The sequence below is a fragment of the Oryctolagus cuniculus genome, chromosome 3, assembly GCF_964237555.1.
Source record: "Oryctolagus cuniculus chromosome 3, mOryCun1.1, whole genome shotgun sequence".
Classification (NCBI taxonomy): domain Eukaryota; kingdom Metazoa; phylum Chordata; class Mammalia; order Lagomorpha; family Leporidae; genus Oryctolagus; species Oryctolagus cuniculus.
In genome coordinates, this window is record NC_091434.1 from 171,174,343 (window position 1) to 171,196,865 (window position 22,523).

The 22,523-nt window shown below is 41.5% G+C and overlaps 1 protein-coding gene across 4 annotated transcripts in view; it reads right to left on the bottom strand.

Moving 5' to 3' along the window:
- Positions 1–4,115: 4,115 nt before the first annotated feature.
- The window catches only part of CNOT4 (CCR4-NOT transcription complex subunit 4), a 137,517-nt gene continuing 119,109 nt past the window's right edge, over positions 4,116–22,523 (bottom strand). For 2 of the 4 annotated variants that reach the window (XM_002711994.5, XM_008258150.4), the window contains exons 11-12: positions 6,207–6,419; positions 4,116–5,510 (exon numbers count right to left, since the gene is read on the bottom strand). In XM_002711994.5, the coding sequence (XP_002712040.1) occupies positions 5,209–5,510; positions 6,207–6,419 (515 nt within the window). In that variant the 3' untranslated portion in view covers positions 4,116–5,208. The remainder of the gene's footprint in view (positions 5,511–6,206; positions 6,420–22,523) is intronic. The other 2 variants (XM_008258152.4, XM_008258151.4) reach the window with 1 other exon arrangement.

Here is a 22,523-nt window from a genome sequence, read left to right on the forward strand (position 1 = left end):
TATTTAGAGGCAAGGAACTCTAGACAGAAAAGAACTAAAAACAGAGGGATTCAGTAATATAAGTATAAAATATATGCATATTTATATAATTTTATACATGCATATATATATATATATATAATAAAGGCAATGACCACCAACACAGCTCTGAATGGGAGATGGGAGGGGTGCGAGTGGGAGGGAAATTATGGTGGCGGGGAAAGCCATTGTAATCCATAAACTGTACTTTGGAAATTTATATTTACTTTAAAAAAAAAAAAGAAAGAAAAATAGTGCAATAAAAACAAAAAAGAAGCAGCAATAGGCTCTTACCCTGAAGGCCAGCTGTCATAAGACTATGGAATCTGACCACCCAAGAGACCAGGCCAAAAGACACCTCAACAGGCGTTTCCCAAAAGAAAGACCCCCTCGAATTTTCCAACTGGGAGTTTAGATTTGTCTGACCTTAATTCAGCAAGCATACTCATGTTTTCAAAACTTCTTATTTATTTATGTTTGCTTATTTGTTTATTTGACAGGTAGAGTTACAGACAGTGAGAGAGAGACACAGAGGAAGGTCTTCCTTCCGATGGTTCACTCCCCAAATGGCTGCTACAGCCAGCGCGCTGCACCAGTCTGAAGCCAGAAGCCAGGTGCTTCTTCCTGGTCTCCCAGGTGGGTCTCCCTGGGCCATCCTCCACTGCCCTCCCAGGCCACAGCAGAGAGCTGGACTGGAAGAGGAGCAACTGGAACTAGAACCTGGGGCCTATATGGGATGTCAGCACCGCAGGTGGAGGATTAACCAAGTGAGCCATGGCGCCGGCCCCCTCTAAACTTCTAATCACGTTTGTGTCTTATTCATGAGCTGATAACCAGAGATTACCAAGCAACTGAGAATCTCTAATATGGAACACAGAACTAAAAGGCAATAGATAAGATCAACTTGAAGAGAAACAACACAAGAAAACTTCCTAGGAAGGGCACATGATAGAGTTGGAAAAACAGCAAGTCTTAGAAAGTTCAATATTTGGATAATGGGATTTTCAGAAAGTGAGAACAGAAAAAATGAGTGCAAGAAATTCACTAATGAATTAAGTCTAGAAAACTGAAGGATGTGGCTGCTACATGTATGTAGCTTCCCATGTGACCACTGGGTTGAGCACAATGAATGAAAGTAGGTCCTGTCCTCACCAAGGACTTCCACTGTGAAATTTCAGAACACAGAAGATAAACTGTCACAAGCACCCAGATAAGGAGGAAAGCAAATTACACACTAGAGACAAAAGTGGCTTTGAATCTTTCATCAACAACACAGAAACCAAGTGCCATCTTCAAAATTCTGAAGGAAGACGTATCTACAATTTAGAATCCTGTATCTACCAAACTATCAACGGAGACACCAGAACGCATGCTGTATTTAGACATGAAATTATCTACAGCATTTATCTTCCGTGTACCTTTCTTCAAACTATTAGAGGATGTCAGTGAAGCAAAATGAGATTAGAAAACTGAGAGGCCTCTCTCCACAAATACAGAGCAGATATAGGAATATAGGAAGAAGAAGGCCCAAGGAAGAAAGCAAACACCAGCAATGACCGCTACACACGGGATCTAAGTATTGTGACCCAAGAGACAGACGTATTGAGTGCTACCAGTTCCAAAATTCCCATTGCTAATAGACCTGCAGGGTGCCTAACTCAGTTTGGTCCAGGGTCTTCTCTGTGTTTACCTGTTTTTGATCAAGTCTAAGGAAGTTTGTTTTCCCCTTCACACTAGTGAATTGAGCAGCTGACCTTTAACTTAAACCTCATCCCCAAGTGTTGTGCTTTAATCTACTCCAAGACTGGAGGGAAGCCACTGTGAGAGATGACACAAAAAATGGGGGTGGAGGGGTGGGGTGGGCATTTGGTGCAGTGGTTAAGGCGTTGCTTGGGTTGCCCACATCGCACATCAGGGTGCCTGGGTTTGAGTCCTTGCTCCTCTTCTGTTCCAGCTTCCTGGTAGTGTGCACCCTGGAAGGTAGCAGGCGATGGCTCAAGTGCTTGGTTCCCTGTCACCCACACGGGAGACCTGGATTGAGTTCTAAGCTCCTGGTGTTGGCTTAGCCCAGCTCCAGCTGCGTGTCCATTTGGGAGAATGAACCAGCAAATTGAAAGTATTTGTCTGTCAGTCTGTGTGTCTCCCTCTGCCTTCCAAATAAAATGAAAATAACTGAATTTTAAAAAACTAAAAGAGCAGGGGCCGGCACTGGCATAGTAGGTAAAGCCTCTGCCTGTGGCACCGGCATCCCATATGGGTGCCAGTTCATGTCCCGGCTGCTGACTTTCGATCCAGCTCCCTGCTTATGTGCCTGGGAAAGCAGCAGAGGATGGCCCAAATGCTTGGGCCCCTGTACCCATGTGGGAGACCCTGAAGAAGCTCCTGGCTCCTGGCCTCAGTCTGGCCCAGCCCCTGCCATTGCAGCCATCTGGGGAGTGAACCAGTGGATGGAAGACTTCTCTGTCTCTCCCTCTCTCTGTAACTCAACCTTTCAAGTAAAAATTTTAAAATAACAAACTAATTCTACTTTAAAAAAAAAAAAAAGAGAGTATTTATTGAAAAGGAAGCATTGAAAAGGGACATTTACGAGCCTAAGGTAACTGTAAGTTCTGTTTTTAACCTGGGTGGCAAGCACGCAGGTAATTTTTCTTTATTTCTGTTCTTTAAAAGGCAGTCATGCTAGGGGCCAGTATGGTGGCTTAACAAGTTAACCCACAGCCTGCGATGCTGACACCCCATTCCAGAGCACTGGTTCAAGTGTTGGCTGGTCTGCTTCCAAACCAGCTCCTACTAATGGCCTGGGAAAGCAGTGGAAGCTGGCTCAAGTGCCTGACCCCTGCCACCCATATGGGAGACCCAGATGGAGTTCTGGGCTCCTGGTTTCTGCCTTGACCTGCTGTTGTGGCCATTTGGGGTATGAACCAGAAAACACAAGATCTCTCTATCACTCTGCCTTTCACGTAAATAAATAAAATCTTTAAAAAATGAGTCATGATCTTTGTAAGATCTTCTGAATGTGCAACCCATTAAATATACACACAAGACAGTACAGTCTTAGAAGCAGAATTTCCCTTCTTTTAAAAACACGGAAGTATTTTTATTGATATACACATCTTGGGATTCCCCCAACTCTCAAAAGGTCTTAATTACAATTCACTGCTTCCTGACAATTATTTGTGGGTTGGCCCATCACTTTGCAGGATAATGCAAAGGTTTAGGAAAAGGAAGCGAAACTCAGAGGACAAACAGAACTTGCAGTTTCCAGTCCTCTCCTAACACAGTAACATTTTGCTTAATTTTGTGAAAACAATTTCCTATATGCCCAGCCCAAGCCTATTTATGGTGGCATTTATTGAAGTTTCTCAAAAACTGTATGAAAGATTTTTTTCTTTTTTCTTTTAAAAGCAAATTCAAGGTTAGGTGAGAAAATCAATCCAAAAGCACAGAATGTAAGATCTACATCTACTTAATTCTTCCCACAAAGATTCCCCTGGGAGATAGATAAGGCTAACACCACACCAACTTCTGAATATAGTCCAAAATAAGATCTATGAGCCATACAGATTCCAGGAATTTCTGGTAGGGAACATTTAATTTCTATCTTCTCTCTTTTCGCCAGTGCTATGATCATTTCTGCATAATTAGGTGCTCCCAGTAACGGTCAGCTGTGAGAGGTGCTAGGGGGACAGCCACAACTGTTTCCCCCGGCAGACTAAGTGGTGCTACTTGTGTGGCGTGCTGGCTGCTAGTCCCAGCAGGACCCTCCAAGAGAACCAACACTTCCCAGGTCAGCAACCCAAACATTCCTAACAAGTAAGGATTCCCAGCTGGGAAGCTTGGGCCCGCAGAATAAAACCGCAGCAGGAGGTCCCCTCTGCTGAAAGCCACCGGAAGAGGAACTCCTGGGGACAACTGGCCTGATCTTCAACATGGCCATGGCTGGCAACCAACAGCTTTGTTTCCTAATGTCTTCTTCTGAACCACCCTCCCTACTGCTCAAGATGCAAAAGCAAATGGAAACCACTGACGACACGTGTCATAAAAAGCTTCAAATCCACATGCAACATAATGGAAAAACAAAAACAAGAACCCAAGGGTCATCATCAAGTTTTCTGTTTTATTTAAGATTTTAGTTTTAATTCTGAAGAAAGAGGTACATTTCCTTGTTTTTAGTTTTAGCGTCAGGTTATAACCAGGTTTCTGTTTTCTTTTCTCCTGTCTTTTCAATACTGCACAAACGTCCAGAAACTACAGGGTTAAGTAAAAGCTGCAGGCAAGGAGGTCAGAGATTTGCTCCTGACGGTGATCAGTGGCCCCAGAGCAGTGCTATCCCAGAGCGCCCTCATCAGGTGAATTTAAGGTCAAAGAAGATTCTGACAGAGGAGAAAGACTGAGAAATCACTTACATTTCAGCTCATATGTCATGTCTAGGTATTAAATCTGTGGATACTTTTTTCTTTAAAACATTTGAATTCGCTTGAAATCTGAAGCCAAAAATTTGTTCTCCTTTAAAAAAAAATCACTTCTTCCCTCCTTATAAACTCTTTAGCAACAGGCCAGTAAGGTATACTACAGATCAATTTGTCTTTCCATCAACTTCCAATAAATTCTTTTGCTTAACAACACAATCAAGTCCTCCCCATTAACCCGCCAAAAGAGCTAAAAATTAAATTAAATTAAAAGCTTTTTCCCTGCAGTAGTGATAAGCTGAACACAAGCTAGATGCCAGGACCACTGCTTTCCCCATGCGTTTAGCAATCTCATTTCAATTAACCTGGTTTTCAAACTTCTGCAGTTGGTAATGCATTTACTTGACCTTTCCTATAGATTAATCGTCATTTTCTGCTAAGCAGATTATGTCATTATTATGCGCAACAGACAAACAGTAATTTTCTAAGTATTGAGACTGCCCTTTGATTTCTTTTTTTTTTTTCCTCTCCTTAAAAAGGCATTTTTTAGAAACATTCAACAGTGTCACTCTAATGCTGGATCAATAGAAACTTTTACAATTAAAAAAAAAAGATGGTAATGACCCTGTGATCGCATTGCATCTGGGGATAGGGAGAAAAAAAATTGATCAGGAACTGGATTCTTCAGAACGTAAGAGATGAGAAGGGGCTGTGGGCAGGCTGAGAGGGAGAAAACAGGGTGGGACAAATCCTGCATTTTCTAATGGTTTCTCCTCTTTGCCTAGTGGCGGTCCAGTGTTGAACTCTGTAGTAAATCTGTGGGGGTTTTGCTGGGGGGTCTGAAGGCTGTCTGAAAGCCTGGGGGTGGGGAGTGGAAGCTGGAAGGATTTGAAGGAGGAGGGTAGGGATTCCAACTGGCTCTGTGCAGAGGGATCTGTGTGCTGAAGGGGGCGCTGTGGTGCGTCTGCGACGGAGCAGCACTGGGGCCGTCCATCTCTGTGAGGGCCTGAAGGGATTTTAGCCAGTGTGGAGGATTGTCGTCTTGAAGAGAGTCTAAACTGTTTCCTGAAGATGCTGGAATACCTAAAGGAGAGAAAAGAAAACAAAGAGGAAAAATGGTGAGTTTGTGCAGAAGGAATAAGTTTGCCGAAAAAATTTAGAAAAAAACAAAAGGGGTTAGTTTCTCCAAGAAGGAACCCCAAGGAAATTATGACCTTCAACCCCTTCCACGTAAGATCTTTTAAACCTTATGCTCCTTTCATCCTCCCAGCCACAACGACCACGATTTACTGTCACATGAACCCTTGACTTCAACTACACAAACTTAGTCCCCCAGTGTCACAGAGGCGGAGCTGCAAATGATTACCCCGAAGGTGGTACTTCCCAATCATGCTTTTCCTTCTCTAACAGGGATACATCAACAAGATAGCCTTATAATAGAGAGCTTTATTTAAAAGAAAAAAAAAAGTGGAGTATGTTCCTTATAAGAAGGCTAAAATCAGATCCTTTTGCACTTTGAGGCCTACAAAATACACGCATGCTGCCAGACATTAACACCTACTTAGACCAAAAGAAGCAAATGAGGCACCCAATGCCTTAGGACAGGACTAGGCTGATAGGTTCACCAAGACTGCATGACCTCTGAGAATGAGACAAGCACCCCACGTTCGTGACTTTGTAAAGAGAAACTTTTGTTGAAGAGACTTCTGTCTTAATATAATCTGTGCTAAAAACCAAATCGATGGCAGTGAGTGGAGCTGAAGGGAGTGAGAGAGTTACCTGTGATGATGGCTGGGTCTGTCCAGCTGCCAGGGCTGTCCCAACTCAGGCTTTCGGTGGTGGCAGTGTTGGACGTTGGTGCACTGTGGTTGGCGTTGGAGGGGGAAGAAGAATTGGGCAGTCCACCAAAGTTGATGTTAATGTTGGGTAGAAGTGCCCTTAGCCCGTCCTGCCATTCCTTCATATTTAAACTCTCTACAGAACTGCTGTTGTCTGGGAGATTTACCAACAAAAAATGAAAGATAAAAAAAAAATAAAAAGCTGACGTTAGAAACATGTGTTGTTCTTTAGTGGTTAAGCGGGAGAAGATTTACTCTTTCTTTACTGAGCATTTAAAATAAGTTGTCCTAGCAAGATAAACGTGGTTAGGATTCTGCTCGTGAGCTCAGAGCCCCCGAAGTAAGTGAGAAAACTTGCTTTAGGGGCAGGACAAGGAGTTTCTCATCTGTCTCGAGCAGCTTCACCATTGCGTGTGTGCACGTCACAGTCCAGTGTACAGACTCAGTGCTCGGGAGCACAATCTGATCGATGCCACATTAGGAAGTGTGTCAGTGAGGCATCTGGCCAGCTGAGCGCTACGAAAAACGCAAGTCTGCCAAGTTCACTACAGGAGCCTATTTCTGAGCCCGCTGAATGGAAAAGTCATTTTCTGAAGGATAAACACAGTCAGTAGGAAAAGAAAAATGATTAAGTTCTTCTGATTATAAAATGATATAAATGTTTTTTAGAGGTGAAGGACGGTAATGAACAGGCTTCTCTGAGTTTGAAAAGAACATTTTCCTGGTAGTGCCAAGAGGCAGGGGGCTAAGACATCTCTTAGAATAATTTCCAATACAGTCTGCCTACTGCCCTCCAACAGTTCTGCCTATCATTCAACACCTGACTCCTGGGCTCCTACAATTTTCTGGATCCAGTTATGAGTTACATCAAATAAAAGACACTATCAATGAACAGACTTTATAGAAATTGTGACTAACCTGATCTACCACCATAGGTAAGCCTAACAACTGCTTAGAATATAAGAACACAGGCCAAATTACCAACTGGAGTTTTTGAAAAAAAAAAAAAAAAAAAAAAGGAAAAATATTTTTGGCTCTACAGAATTGAGGATGATAATGAGGATGGCGATGATAATGATGTTCTATGAGGCACAGTCTGTCTGATCTGGTGAATTTGGAATTTTCTTTCTATAATTTTGCTTTGTATCAGTCACTGCTCTGTGCCACATTACATCATGCAAATGAACCTTTAACTTGACTAACCTTATTTATAAAAAGACCAAAAACTACAACCAAATCCGATGAAAGCCATCTCTGAGGTTACTAAGATGAAGAAGAAGTACCTTACACTTTACAAACAAGACAAAAGGGGAAATATTCTTCAAACATCTTTTCACAACTGATATAATTTACTAAACCTCACCCTTCTTAAATTTCCATGCTATTTTACATTTGTAGTGCTGTAACATTTGTCAAGGCACTTCACAGCCAATTACTTCATTATCCCCACAACAGCCCTGTGGGGTAGGCAGAGGAGGAGGAATAATCTGCATTTTATAGAAAAAAAAAAAAAACAGACTGCAACATAATTTATCCAATTTCACAGGACTTATTACTGAAAGAATGAATCAAGATTCTATCTAAAGACTCTTTGTTAAAGTAGTACCAAACTCTCTATGTTGATCTTCTTTGTGTAAACTAATCGAGGATTTTTTTAAATGGGTCAAATATGTAAGGGAAAACCTGCAACCTATGAGACAAAAAACACAGAATAATTACATTATGTCCATTAGCTATGGTTGGCAGGAAAACTGGTCATTTTGCAACCAAGAAAAAAAAATTCGAATCAAAAATAAGATCATTAGAATTTCCCTTTGGCTCCCTAACTGCACAAGACACAAATGAGATCACAGTGACAAATGGAAGTCCTAGAATACCCTCATTTACAGGAAGGCTTGGTGTCCAGGGCAAATTCTAATCTTTGAAGTAGTCATATCACCAGGTTGAACAACTTAAAATGGTTTCTAATTAATCAAAAAGTGAACTCTAAAGAAGGGAAATTTCAAAGAAGGGACATGAAATTCCCCTGAAATTAAAAAAAAAAAGGATGTATAACTATATGAAAAAACTTTCAGGAAGACAAGTGTTCTTGAAGTATGTGGCCACAGTCATTAAAAAGAATCCACACAGGGACCAGCACTGTGGTGCAGCGTAAGGGTAAGCTGTTACGGAAGATGCTGGCATCCCATGTGGGAGCACTGATTCAACTCCTGGCTGCTCTGTTTCTGACCCAGTTCACCTGCTAATGCACCTCGCAAAGCAGTGGAAGACAGTTCAAGTACCTGAGCCCCTGCCACTCATGTGGGAAACTTGGATGGAGTTCTGGGCTTCAGCCTGGCCCAACCCAGGCCACTGTGGCCATTTGGCAAGTGAACCAGTTAAAGGAAGATCTCTTTCTCTCTGCCTCTCCCTATCTCTGTCACTCTGGCTTTCAAACAAAAAAATATTTAAAAAGAATAAAGAAAGAAAGGGGGCTGGCATTATGGCATAGAAGGTAAAATTGCTGCCTATGATTCTGATTTGAGTCCCAGCTGCTTCATTTCCCATCTTGATCCCTGGTAATGGTCCTGGAAAAGCAGCAGCAGATGACCCAACTGCTTGGCCCCTGCCACCCACATGGGAGACTGGATAAGATCCTGTCTTCTACATAATCCAGCCGTGACTGTTGCGACCATCTGGGGAATGAACCAGCAGATGGGAGATCTCTCTCTCTCTCTCTGTCTCTGTAACTCTTTCAAGTAAGTAAGTAAATAACTAACTAAGGAGAGAGAGAGAGAGGGAGAGGGAGAGGGAGAGGGAGAGGGAGAGGGAGAGGGAGAGGGAGAGGGAGAGGGAGAGGGAGAGGGAGGGGTAGAGACAGGAAGACAGGGAGGGAAGGAAGGAAAGAGAAAAAGAAGAGAAAGAAGCAAGCCTATGCAGGGGCCACTGCTTGGTGCAACAGGTTTAGCCGCCACTGGTGACGTCAACATCCCATATCATAGTGCTGGTTTGAGTACCAGCTACTCCATACTTCCAAGCCAGCTTCTGGCTAATGCTACTGGGAAGGCAGTGGAAGATGGTCCAAGGAATTGGGCCCTTGCATACACATGGGAGACCAGGATGGAATTCCTGGCTCCTGATTTCTGCCTGGTCCAGATCTGGTTGTTGTAGCCACTTGGGAAGTGAATCAATGAATGGAAGCTCGCTTGCTCTTGCTCTCTCACTCTCTCTCTGCCTTTCAAAAAAAAAAAAAAAGAGAGAGAGAGAGAGAGAAAGAAAAACAAGAAAAAGCCTTTCTCTTACATGAAATAGAGTAAAAGATAATACCACATAATTCACTCAAATATGTGACTGTATATTTACATAACATTTGCTCTAGATTTAGTGAGAAATGAAAATTCAGGGACACTTAAGTCTGCATTAACAGAATACAACTTGCATTTATATAATATTTATTTGAAAACTGGTAGTACAATAAAGTCAAAAGACAATAGTGGGGAGTATTATATAAGAACTCTATAGTTTCTACTCAATTTTGCTATGAACCTAAAACCACTTAAACCATAAACTCTAGTTTTTTTATTTTTTTTAAAAGGACATTTGTTCCTTGTAGTAGACTAATAAAAATCAAGCAAGAGTATGTTAGCCCAAGAAATTTAGAGGGGCCGGTGCTGTGGCGTAGCAGGTAAAGCTGCCGCCTACAATGTCAGCATCCCAAATGGGCACTGGTCAAGTCCCAGCTGCTCCACTTCTGATCAAGCTCTCTGCCATGGCCTGGGAAAGCAGTAGAAGATGGCCCAAGCCCTTGGGCACCTGCACCCACGTGGGAGACTTGGAAGCAGCTCCTGGCTCCTGGTTTCAGATTGGCCCAGCTCTGGCCACTGCAGCATTTGGAGTGAACTAGCAGATGGAAGACCTCTCTCTCTCTACCTCTGCCTTTCAAATGAAGGAAGGGAGGAAGGGAGGGAGGGAAGGGAAGGAGGGAGGGAAGGAAGGGAGGGAGGGAGGAAGAATTTAGATATGGCACATGATAGAAAAACGAGAAACTCAGATCCTCCCAGCTGCACTGTTTATAAGATACCTTGGGGAAATAAGTTAGTTTGGAATTCTGAACAATCTTGACCCTACCTCTCCCCCTCCAAACACACACACACACATACACACACCAAAAAGTCATGTGCCTAGACATTTGGGGAACCTGTTGGTTTACGGTGAAGTCCCAAATGTTAGAGACGTGGATTGACATCTTTAGCTCTTGAATGAGACCATATTCCAAGTAGCTTAGAAGTTGTATCTTCACTTATTCCCTCCATGATTGCTATGCCAACTGTTGGCATAAAGAAAGGGTAAAAGAAAGGAAGTCAGCTGAATTCTTAACCCTATTAAAATAGCTTATCTCAGTCTAGCCCCATCTAAAGTCACCGCATTTATCTCATACTCTACTGCCTCTGACCCAATTTATTTTGGTTGCAAGTGCCTCTAATAATTATCTTCCCTGAAACACACACTGCAGGGTTTATCAACAGCATTAATGACATTTTGAATCACATAATGTTTTCTGGAGTTTAGTAGTATCACTAGCCTCTACACATGAGATATTAGTAGCTAGTTCCAAGCATCCCCACCCCATTTGTAGCTATCAAAATTGTCTTTAGACGTGGCAAATGTCTCCTGGGAAAATCTCCAATGAGGACCACTAACAATGAAAGTTGATTCCTTTATTTCTAAGGCTCTAATAATACATGTTTTCATGATAAATAGTACAAGGATTTCGTCTACTCACTCAACCTGATGTTAGTTCATTTCACTTTATTTAAAAAGGGCTTTACACTGGGGTTCAACTGAATATGTTACAGATCTATAGGTCTAATAGGGGAAACACTGGGCTGAGAACTACAGGTGGGTTGCACAAGGCAGTTCCACAAGTGGCTAGCAATATACCCTGGGGTATATGTATCATATTTAGTCTCTTAATATCCTAGCATGCTTACTTCATAACTAGGAACAGCATCTGCCTTACTCTTATAAGGATAAAAAAAGAAAAGCAATTTAAAACCCATTTATTACTTGATAAATGCCTAGTAACAAATGCTTGTCTTTTGGTCAATACTGATGATATACAGTAAACTTTCTGAAAAAACAAGGCAGGGAATTTCTTATTTGCCAGGAAATGGCTCTGTGCACCAGTCTTCTCTTAGGAACTCATGGATAACACCCATCATTCTCACAGAAGTACTGTATAATCAATCTAATTATTAAGTGCTCTCATCACCAAAACATGGCAGACAAATAAGATACAGGAAAGTACTTTAAATTTCCCACAAGAAAGACCTGAATCAAACTAAGTACAATGAAAAATAAGTTGCTGATTATATTTATACCTAAAATAATACTAATTTTTATTTTAAAAGTAATTAGTAACAGTATTGGGGGGAGGGGGGCGGCACTGTGGCGCAGCAGGTTAATGCCCTGACCTGAAATGCCAGCATCCCATATGGGCGCTGGTTTGAGACCTGGCTGCTCCACTTCCTATCCAGCTCTATGCTATGGCCTAGGAAAGCAGTAGAAGATGGCCCAAGTCCTTGGGTCCCTGCACCCACGTGGGAAACCCAGAAGAAGCTCCTGGCTCCTGGCTTTGGATAGGCCCAGCTCCGGCTATTGTGGCCAATTGGGGAGTGAGCCATCAGATGGAAGACCTCCCTCTCTCTCTCTCTGTCTCTCCTCTCTCTGTGTAACTCTTTCAAATAAATAAATCTTTAAAAAAAAACAGTATTGGGGAAGGATTTTATTTTTAAATGATTGCTAACACGCTTATGCTAACATGCTTAAATGTTTTATGATGCTAAGACTAATTTTACTTTAGAATATATAAATAGTACGATGCAACACTCTTTTCAGTTTTAAACCATTTGAGGGCAAGAGAGGGGACCAGGTTGTTTATAGCAGCTTTATTTTTCAACATGGACCCCAAAGACATACAATCTTAAAGTACTTTCAAAGCAATTGTTTACTGAGTGCCTAAAGTGTGCAAGAAACACAAATGCACTGAAACCATGGCCTCTGTTCTCAAGGAGCTTAAGGTGCAGACAGTGAGACAACAAAAATACCCCGGGAGCTCGGCAACAGCAATCTGAGAAAGCAGAAGCAATGCCCAGGGTTACACGACCAAGGAAGGCTATCTACGTTGGCTGGCGCGGTGGCAAGGCAGGTGAAGTCATCTTGTACTTAGGTGAACCCTCAACTCGACAGAACCTGTAAGGTAAAATACCTCAGAGGAAGTAACTTACAAAGGACAAGGGTTATTTTGACTTCTGGTTTTGGAGGTTCACAGTTCAGGATCAGACGGCCCCATTGGTCTGATCTATGGTGAAGGTGACAGGTGGCAGACCATGCTGGTAGAAAAGGCCAGCTGCAAGCAGGAGGCTGAGAGATAAACAGCACACAGTTCTGTCTGTGTTCTCTCCTCAAAGTCTCCATGAATTACTGGGTCATGGGTGCTCCACTCTAACAAACCAATCCAATCTAATCACTTTCCCTGGCCCCACCTTAGATATTGTAATTAGATTAAGTCAATCCTTAATCTTATCAGATAAAACCAGGGATCAAGTTTTCAACACATGGCCCTTTGGAGACCCAACCAGACTATCATCCAAACCGTAACATTTACTGTACATCCTAGCAATTCCAGTTCTAGATGTTAACTACAAAAACATAATCCAAGGGGTGCCACAGCTGTGGTGAAGGGGTAAAGCTGCTGCCTGCAGTGCTGGCATCCCACATGAGCACCGGTTTGAGTCCCGGCTGCTCCACTTCTGATCCAGCTCTCTGCTATGGCCTGGGAAAGCAGTAGAAGATGGCTCAAGTCCTTGGGCCCCTACACCCATGTACGTGGGAGACCTGCAAGAAGCTCCTGGCTTTTGGTTTCGGACTGGCATAGCTCCAGCCATTGCTGGAGAGTAAACTAGCGGATGGAAATATATTCTCTCTCTGCCTCTCTTTCAAATAAATAAATAAATCTTAAAAACAAAAAACAAACAAACAAACAAAGAAATGCTGTAAAAGTGCAGTAAGAGCCCGGTGGAGCACACGTGTGGGAACAGGCTGGTGAGTGCGGAACAGTAGTATCCAAGGAGTTGATGCTGGAGTTACTACATAGGCCCCCTCGAATCTGAAAAATCTCACAAGTTGAAACTATCTAACACTGAGCTAGTCCAAATACTTACTAGGAAGTATGCAGAAAGATGTTACAAGCAACGACTACATTACAAGGTAAAATTAGGCTGTACTCTGACAACAGATTTTTCCAGAACATCATAAAACAGGAAAAGCTCAATTACTTAGACAGGTGAACCCAGTCAGCATTAGAGCACCCAGATGGCCTTTCGGTTCCTCACATTAACTACACTATGTTAATTATTATAAAAAGCAAACTGTAGGCATCAAAAAGTGGGCAAACTTGCTCCTTAATAATAAGTTGTCACTGGCAAAAAGCCAATGAGTTGTTTCAGTTAGCACAATATCTCCAGCTCAAAGGAAGAAGGATGTGGAAGGGACAGGGCACTAGGACGAGGGCACGCATCCTTCCCACCCTGATTTCATGGATTACGGTACTACGTAAGATTTAATTTGAAAAAATAAGATCTGCTGCTCTTGGGAGAAGACCTAAATCTCTGTACATTGACAACATGGTGGGATAGAACACACTTGAAGGAGCCCTAAAACTAACCGTACACCTCTTATTAATTACAATAGCTTCATGCAACAAAATTCACTGATCCATCAATTTCTTCAGTTTTCACATCTGGGTAAGGGAGGCTGGCTCACATAACTGGACCTAATCCTTCAGTTTCCATTAGAATACAGTACTTCGAGCCACAGGACTCATATTCTAAGTAAACTTGTTCCCTGAGAGCAATTATACACACCCCCCACCCAAAAGTAACCACTGAGAATCACAAATATTCACAAATACTCCTGGGAGAGTTTATTCTGAGCTTCAGTTTTTAAGCTGTAACTAATGGTTACTTCCTAAAGCTTCGATCCACAACCTGATCTTGCTTTCCTAAAAAAAAGTCTATCTTCTTGGTCTTCACTGTTGTCCTTTACAGTTTACAATCGGAGGCTCCATGGTTATGTTAAACTTATTTTTCTTGATGCAAGTGACTGTGTATCAGAAACTTAGTTCTCATTACGGTTACACTTAGACTTTCAAATCTTCATGCTTTTTTATATGAACACAAGGACAGCTTGTCTTAGCCTCCCCTCCCCAGCGTCATGCATATATAGAGTATCTCCACCAACATTTGATTGCAAGAAAAGTCTGAATTTTCTCAAACCTCAATAATGTATTTCTAAGTGACTCAAATATACATGAATTATGCTAAATCAAATTTTAAATAGCAGACAAAATTTTGTCATATTAAAACATAGAAAAGCTTTTATAATACAGGTGTGCCACTCTTCAGGACAGCTACAAAAACCACCCCCAATTTATTCACTAAAATATGCAGACAAAGAAAAATATCATCAACTCAAGTTATGAAAAAATATTACTCTACTGACAACAGAGTTTACATTCAAGTTACTATGACTATGTTTACCATAAAGCAAGACAGACCAGTACTGCAGGGCACACTTTCTGGGGCACAGACAAAATCTTAAGAGTTTAGTAGATCTGAAAGTAGAAGTTAGACTAGGTGAAAAATTTTAAGAAAAAAAAAAAGTGGTATGAAAACAAAGAAACAGAAAAAGAAGTCAGGCAAATTTTGCTCCCATCTGTAGAAGCAGAAATGTCATACATGGAAAAACCTGGATCAGCTAAACATGATCTGTGCTTTCTGGGCTTCACTTCCTGTCACTCCTTGTCTAGAATGTTTTCACCATCTCAGTTCATTTTTACTCAATATTCCAAAAGTCTCGGTCTTTTCCAGATCATTCCATACGACACTTCTGGTCTGAAGCGCGCTCGTCTGGCAGTGGAATGTGCTGGGGCACTCCTGGAGTCACCGCTTGCCCCCTTGGCATCTCCCCTCCCCATCTACCTCCCCAGCTGGTAGAAGGCCTGCCTGCAGACACTGTCCGCGTTCCCCAGGAGCTTAGAGACCTGATGTGCTTCAAGCTGCCTGCACGCCTGAAGCGGGTTTCCCCAGCAAAGCCTGTTTAATTCCTATCTGTACAATGCTATTAAGAAATGGTTCTCTTCAGAAAGATACAAATCTGTTTGAAAGGAGGAATGAGTTACGTTTTGAGGTCCAAAACTTAACGAGAAATGAACCATTAAGATGATGAATTAACAGCATTTTAGAGGCCAAAACATCAACAAATATATTTTTAAATTGAATTTTAAAATTAAGTCAAAACTGCTTAAATAAGGGATTTTTAAAAAAGATTTATTTATTTGAAAGTCAGAGTTACACAGAGAAGGAGAGGCAGAGAGAGAGAGAGAGGTCTTCCATCCGCTGGTTCATTCCCCAAATGGCTGCAACAGCTGCAGCTGTGGCAATACAAAGCCAGGAGCCAGGAGCCTTTTCCTGGTCTCCCACACAGGTGCAGGGGCCCAAGGACTTGGGCCATCTTCCGCTGCCCTCCCATGCCACAGCAGAGAGCTGGATCGGAGGTGAAGCAGCCAGGACTTGAACGGTACTCATATGGGAAGCCAGCACTGCAGGCAGCAGCTTTACACACCATGCCATAGCACCGGCCCCAAATAAGGGATACTTTTTTAAAAACAAGCAATTCGAATACCGTGTTCAGGGCAGTTAACAGGTTCTGAAAGACAGTCTAGCCACCTTCCTTTTCTAAACACTATTCATCATTCACTCCTGTACTCTATTACTTTGGTACCAACAGTCTAGGGAAGTTCAGTAGCAGTGTCATTTTCACAAATAAGAAGGCTCTGCTAGCTTACATTTACCCAAGGTTCTTTCAGTTGAAAGGTAACAGAATCAAAATCTCTCCGACTCCAAAGCGTTCGCTCTCGCCCTCAAGTGCATTAACAGCCAGTCCTTGTTCTGGCAGGACGAATGGGCTAATAAAAAGGGAGGGCAGCCATGTTTAAATAACTACAACCTGTGATAATAAATGGTAGTATTCCAGAGGGAATGAACACGTGCCTAATCTGCCATTCTGCGTATAGGATAAGCAGTAACCAGGGAAGCATCAGAGAAAAGAGGCTGATGTGGAAGGGGAAAAAGGCGTTCCTTGTAGAACTGAGGTCAATGCAGGAAGTGAATCACAAAATACAGTAGAAACATTTCAAAATAAAAGTAAGCGCGATTTGGACAGCATGTAGTCTACTTTTCTAGAATGTTTCTATAAGGATCTATAAATCTGTTTTGGAGGAGAATCAGAACATATAATGGGAGCAGAAAGACATCTAGACAACTGCTTTACAAAGGATCTTAGAAAGCAGAATCAAAGGGGAAAATACAAAAAGATGTCTATGTGTAAAGGCACATATAGAACGAGGAAAGGATCACCAGCGTTGTGGCACAAGGCGTTAAGCTGCCACCTGTACTGCCGGCATCTCCACTTCCAATCCATTTCCCTGCTAATGCACCTAGGAAAGCAAAAGAAATGGCCCAAGTGTTTGGGTCCCCACACCCACATGAGACCTGGATGAAGCACCTGGCTTCGGCCTGGCCCAGCCCTGACCATTGCAACCATTTGGTGAATGAACCAGTGCATGGAAGATCTCTGCCTCTCTCTCTCTCTCTTTCTCTCTCTCTCTCTCTCTCTCTCTGCAACTCTGCCTTTCAACTAAATAAAATAAATCTTTTTTTTTTTAAAATGAGGAAAGGGTTAACTTAAGATGAACCCTAAGATTAACTCTAAATATACATACATTCTTAGTAGCATCACAGACTGGGATCAGATGGATTTGGAACCAGAATAGGTAAGCAACACGTTTGAGTGAAACCAAAGGATTAAAAAAAAAAATCCACATAAGAAATCTGCAAAACTTGAAATGAGGAACTTGGAGGAAAGAATTTAAGTGAGCGTAAGACTAATCACTGGCTATGCGCAAAGCTCTGTGAGGACATGTAAAGATAATCAAGAAGTCTTACAATCAAGGAGAGGATCTAAAGATCAGCAGAACATTCGTCAGAGTAACTTCCCTCAAAACAAATGACACATTTGCAGGGACAAGGTGGGTGGCAACCACACTAACATCTTGGAGGTCTCCATCTGCCAGAAGAAAATGAACCTGATAAAATGTTCCTTGCTGACCATCTCACCTTCTAAGGTGAAAACAAGGAGGAAAATTTTTATTCTGGATTTAATTCTGGTTGGCTATTGTGAAAAATAATAGAAGCCTTAGGAGTATGTTGATAACCATGGAGTTTATAGAAGCAAGAGATGAGGGGCCAGAGCTACGGCACAGGGGGTTAAGCTACTGCTTGTAACACCAGCAGCATCCCATATGGGCGCAGGTTCATGTACCAGTTGCTCCACTTCCTATCTAGCTCCCTGCTAACGTGCTGGGGAAAGCAGAGGAGGATGGCCCAAGTGCCTGAGCCCCGGCACACACGTGGGAGACCCAGATGAAGCTCCTAGGTCCTGGCTTCGACCTCGCCCAGCACTGGCTGTTGTGGCCATTTGGGGAGTGAACCAGCAGACGAAAGATCTTTCTCTTTCTCTCCTTCTTTCTCTGTAATTCTGACTTTCAAATAAATAAATAAATCTTACCCCCCCCCCCCAAAAAAAAGCCAAGAGATGAAAAATTACACATGAGTTCTTTGGTGGAAGGCATTCTGGCTATTTTTGCTCCCATAATACTACAATTATTTGTTTACTTGGCTTTTTTTTTAGCAGATTTTGAGTTCCTCCAAGAAAACAGACTGTCTTTATATAGTAAAAAGTAATTGAACCTGAACCTCCGCAGGGCTCAATGGCTGTAAATGAAAGTCAGATAAAGAACTGAGGGGAGTAGTCCCTGGATTACATGCAGCAATGATTCACAGGCCACAGAGGATGTGAAAACTTGACATTATGGCTATGAGTAGTAAACAACCCTATAAGGAAAAGAAAAACAGAAAAAAAATTCAAAGAAGCCACTGGCTGCACAGGGAGAATCTAATGAAATCTGATTTGAATACTTGGGAAAGGTGGGTAAAGGTGTATAACCTACCTGTATGTGAGAGTGTCATAATCCTTATGGATTAAAATACTAATCCATATGATCTAAGGATGCAAAACGTACTGAAGGAAAAATAAAGCTACGTTTGGAATAAGGGGAAAAATTAGAAAAAGCCACTGCTGAGCCTGATGTCAAAATATTAAGCTACCAAAAAAAAATAATAGTAACAGCATAGTTCCATGTTCATTTTGCTTCCTTCCATCTTTATTTAAAAAAAAAAAAAAGAAAAGAAAGAAAAAAAGCACAGATTTCAAACCAAAAGGACTGACTTCACAACAAAAAGAAGAGAACTGTAAATCAGGAGAGATGCAAAGACAGTAAAAAGTCCTCAATTTAAATGAGTTTAAATCTGTAAGTGCAAGATGAACTGTATCTTGGGTTATTAATCCTCATCAATGAGATCATAAAAACACTGTCAAGACAAGAGCCAGAAAGGGAGGAAATGAGGGACTCCAGAAATGGCATACTTAGAACTAGTACTTGGCAAAATTGTGACACAGATTATTAGAAGCTTGACAATTTCTTTATAAAGGAATAATATACCACTGTTCTATCCACTTTAGGGGACATTTTTCCTGGGAAATGATCACAGCATTTTGCTTAGAATCTCAGCCCTTTCCCAACTGAAATATATAAGAAGCTGAACTTTAATTTTGCAATTAAGCAAGTAGCAAAAAAAAAAAAAAAAAGGCAGCTTCTAGTGACCACTGCTTTCCACTGAAAGGGTCTCCCTTCCATATCTGATGGCCCAGCTGCTTTCCTCTTCTGCTGTCTGCTCAGATCATAAGATTTGAAACAGATCAACTGCCATCCCACTGATGCCTCAAACCCAGAAAAGAACACAGTGATCGATGGGAAACAAAAAGAATTTTCATAAGGAACCAATTCTAATTTATTCTTTGGATAGGCCTCCTTTTTAAAAAAAAATTTTTTTTTTATTTGACAGGTAGAGTTACAGACAGTGAGAGAGAGACAGAGAGGAAGGTCTTCCTTCTGTTGGTTCACTCCCTAAACAGCTGCTACGGCCGGTGCTGCTCCGATCCGAAGCCAGGAGCCAGGTGCTTCTTCCTGGTCTCCCATGCGGGTGCAGGGTCCAATCACTTGGGCCATCCTCCACTGCCCTCCTGGGCCACAGCAGAGAGCTGGACTGGAAGAGGAGCAACCAGGACTAGAACCCGGCGCCCACAAATGGATGCCGGCGCCACAGGCAGAGGATTAACCAAGTGAGCCACAGTGCCAGCCCCATCTTTGGATAGGCCTCCTAGGACATCAGAAGTGTATGTTGAGGGGCTGGCACAGTAGTATAGTAGGTTAAGCATCTGCCTGTGGTGCCAACATCCCATATAAGCATGGGTTCAAGTCCTGGCTGCTCCACTTTTAATCCAGCTCCCTGCTGGTGGCCTGAGAAAGCTGTAGAAGATAGCCCAGGTGCTTCAACCTCTGGACCCACATGGGAGACCCAGAAGAAGCTCCTGGCTCCTGGCTTTGGATAGACCCGGCTCTGGCTGTTGCGGCCATTTGGGGAATGAACTAGCAGGTGGAAGACTTCTCTGTCTCTCCCTCTCTCTGGAACTTTCTCTCTCAAGTAAATAAAGAAATCTTTAAAAAAAAAAAAAAGTGTATGTTGAATTCAGCAGGTCCCTTTCAGATAAGATATGAAAGTATAGCATAAATAGTAGAGATTAGATGAATTTATGTAGAATTTGAGATAGTGTACCAGTCTAAAAGTCTCTAAACACTGCTTAGTTTCTGTTGGCCTGCATGGTTATTATATTTGATAAATCCATAAAGTTCACTTACACATGTGAAACACACAGCCATCTCAACAGTTGGCACAATCAGTAATGGAAATGACACCTATTCTTAAATTAAAATTCTTACATTCTTCATGTAATAAAAAAACTTACATTCTTCACACAAATGTTATTAATAAAGCTATTAATTTAAAGCTATCACTTTAAATTCATATATAACCATACTAAATCAATGACATAAATTTTCACAAGTATACATTAAGATTTCTAAGAATGCATTGGGAAAGTACAGGATGGAAAAGATTTAACTAGTAGTGTATATGGATAATATGTCTAGTAGCTTTACTACTGGCTTAGGATAAATGATATGACAACTGAGTAATGAAACTTCTAAACAGGTAACACTAAGACCATGTAAACAGATGTGTAATATCTAAATTAGCAACTTATGACACTGGGCAAATCACAATTGATAACCACTTTGAGCCCTGGTTTCTCCATTGACAAAACGATGGTAAAACCTAAGATACTTCTGAAATAGGGCTCTGTAAATATAATGAAAAACATGTATTAGTAAGAATAGTTTTAATGAAAAAGCAGATTATCTGGCGACATGTGATTATTTTCAAGCATGAGGTTATTATTTTAAGAAATCACTGTCAAGTCAAAATATGGATAGAGGTGAACTGGACTACAGAGAGAACTGGAAGTCATGTTAACTGTGGAGAGGCTGAAAGAACTGAGGATGTACCTAGAAGTCAATAAACAAGTGGTAATTTTATTCACATATCTGACAAACTGTACTCAAGAAGCACAAATGGGAAAACATCAACATTTTGTGTTAAGCAAGGGAAAACAAATAATTTAAGTAGAAAGTACTCTAAGGAATGCCCTATCTACCAAAATATTGAGCTCCTAAAACAGCTCAGCAGTACACACGAGTTCTGAAAAGCAGGCATTTTGTAGGGGCTTTCAGAACTGTGTGTTTCAGGGGAGATTCCTCAGTATACAGATTTGTAAGTATTACAAATGAGGACTCAGATAACAAGAAAAAAGCATTATGTGAAACTTTAGAAAGGTATGTCTGTGGTGAGGGAGTGTTGGGAAAATAAGGTTAGAACCAAGAGCTGAGATTTGAGTTCAGAGGGTAGGAAAAAAGAGAGGGAGAGAACAAATCATAATGTTGGAAACAGAGGGGTGGATCTCAACCATGAATGACACAACAGAAACAAGAGGTAAGTTATAACTCCTGTGCATATGAATCTGCTCAAATGCTTCCAAAGTACGGACTTAACACAAAGCAGATATGCACTTTGCAGGCCTCCAGAAGCAACATCTCTCTCTCAACAAACATTTACTGCATGTCCACTCTGTACCATTTTCTTTGGAGCTTGTGGTAACATTCTCTAGCTGCCTCCTAAATTATGCTTGTTTTTGTATTTCCTTAGTGGATCACTAGTGGTTGGCCCTTTCTAGTCAAGTAGGTGAAAAGTTCTTGATTTTTTAGTGCCAATAAAATATTTTTCATCAGCACAGAAGTTTCTCTCTAGACCTGCAGTCAGATCAGCAATTTTGCTATCTAGGCAGCAATCCCCCTTATGGCTCTATGTCTGTTGAATTCTGATGTTCATTATTGTTCAAATACTCTGAAAGCTATTGTAATGTTTTAAATAAGTTTTAAGTAACTTTTCCAAATACTGTAAGTTATTTAAAACATCAAAATGAGCTATTTATTGTTTTTGATTACAGAGTCCACTTTTTAAGTGAGTATCAATCCCTACCAGCATAGCTTAAATTAAAGGTATGGGGCTGGCCGGCTGGCCAGCAGTGCAGCATAGCGGGTAAAGCCGCTGCCTGCAGTGCCTGCATTCCTTGTCGGTGCCAGTTCAAGTCCCAGCTGTTCCACTCCTGATCCAGCTCTCTGCTATGGCCTGGGAAAGCAGTAGAAGATGGCCCAAGTCCTTGGGCCCCTGCACCCACGTGGGAGACCTAGATGAAGCTCCTGGCTTTGGATTGGTGCAGCTCCAGCCGTTTTGGCCACTGGGGAGTGAACCATCAGATGGAAGACCTTTCTGTGCCTCTCTGTAACTCCACATTTCAAATAAATAAATAAATCTTTAAAAGAAAAAAGTCACAAAACTCCCAAATAAGACTAAAAGTATCCATTTTTCTGAAACATTTCTTTAATTGACAAATTCTTCATAACCCAATTATGAGCTTCATTTTTAGGAAGTATTTTTAGGCACTTTATTTCATTTAATTTCAGGAAAATTTTACTTCATTAAATTATATAACTTCATTATTTTGTATTAAAACTAAATGAAACAGAATAGTCATGGTGATAAACATTTTCAAAACAACAGACCAAGCATACATCTTTAAGAGT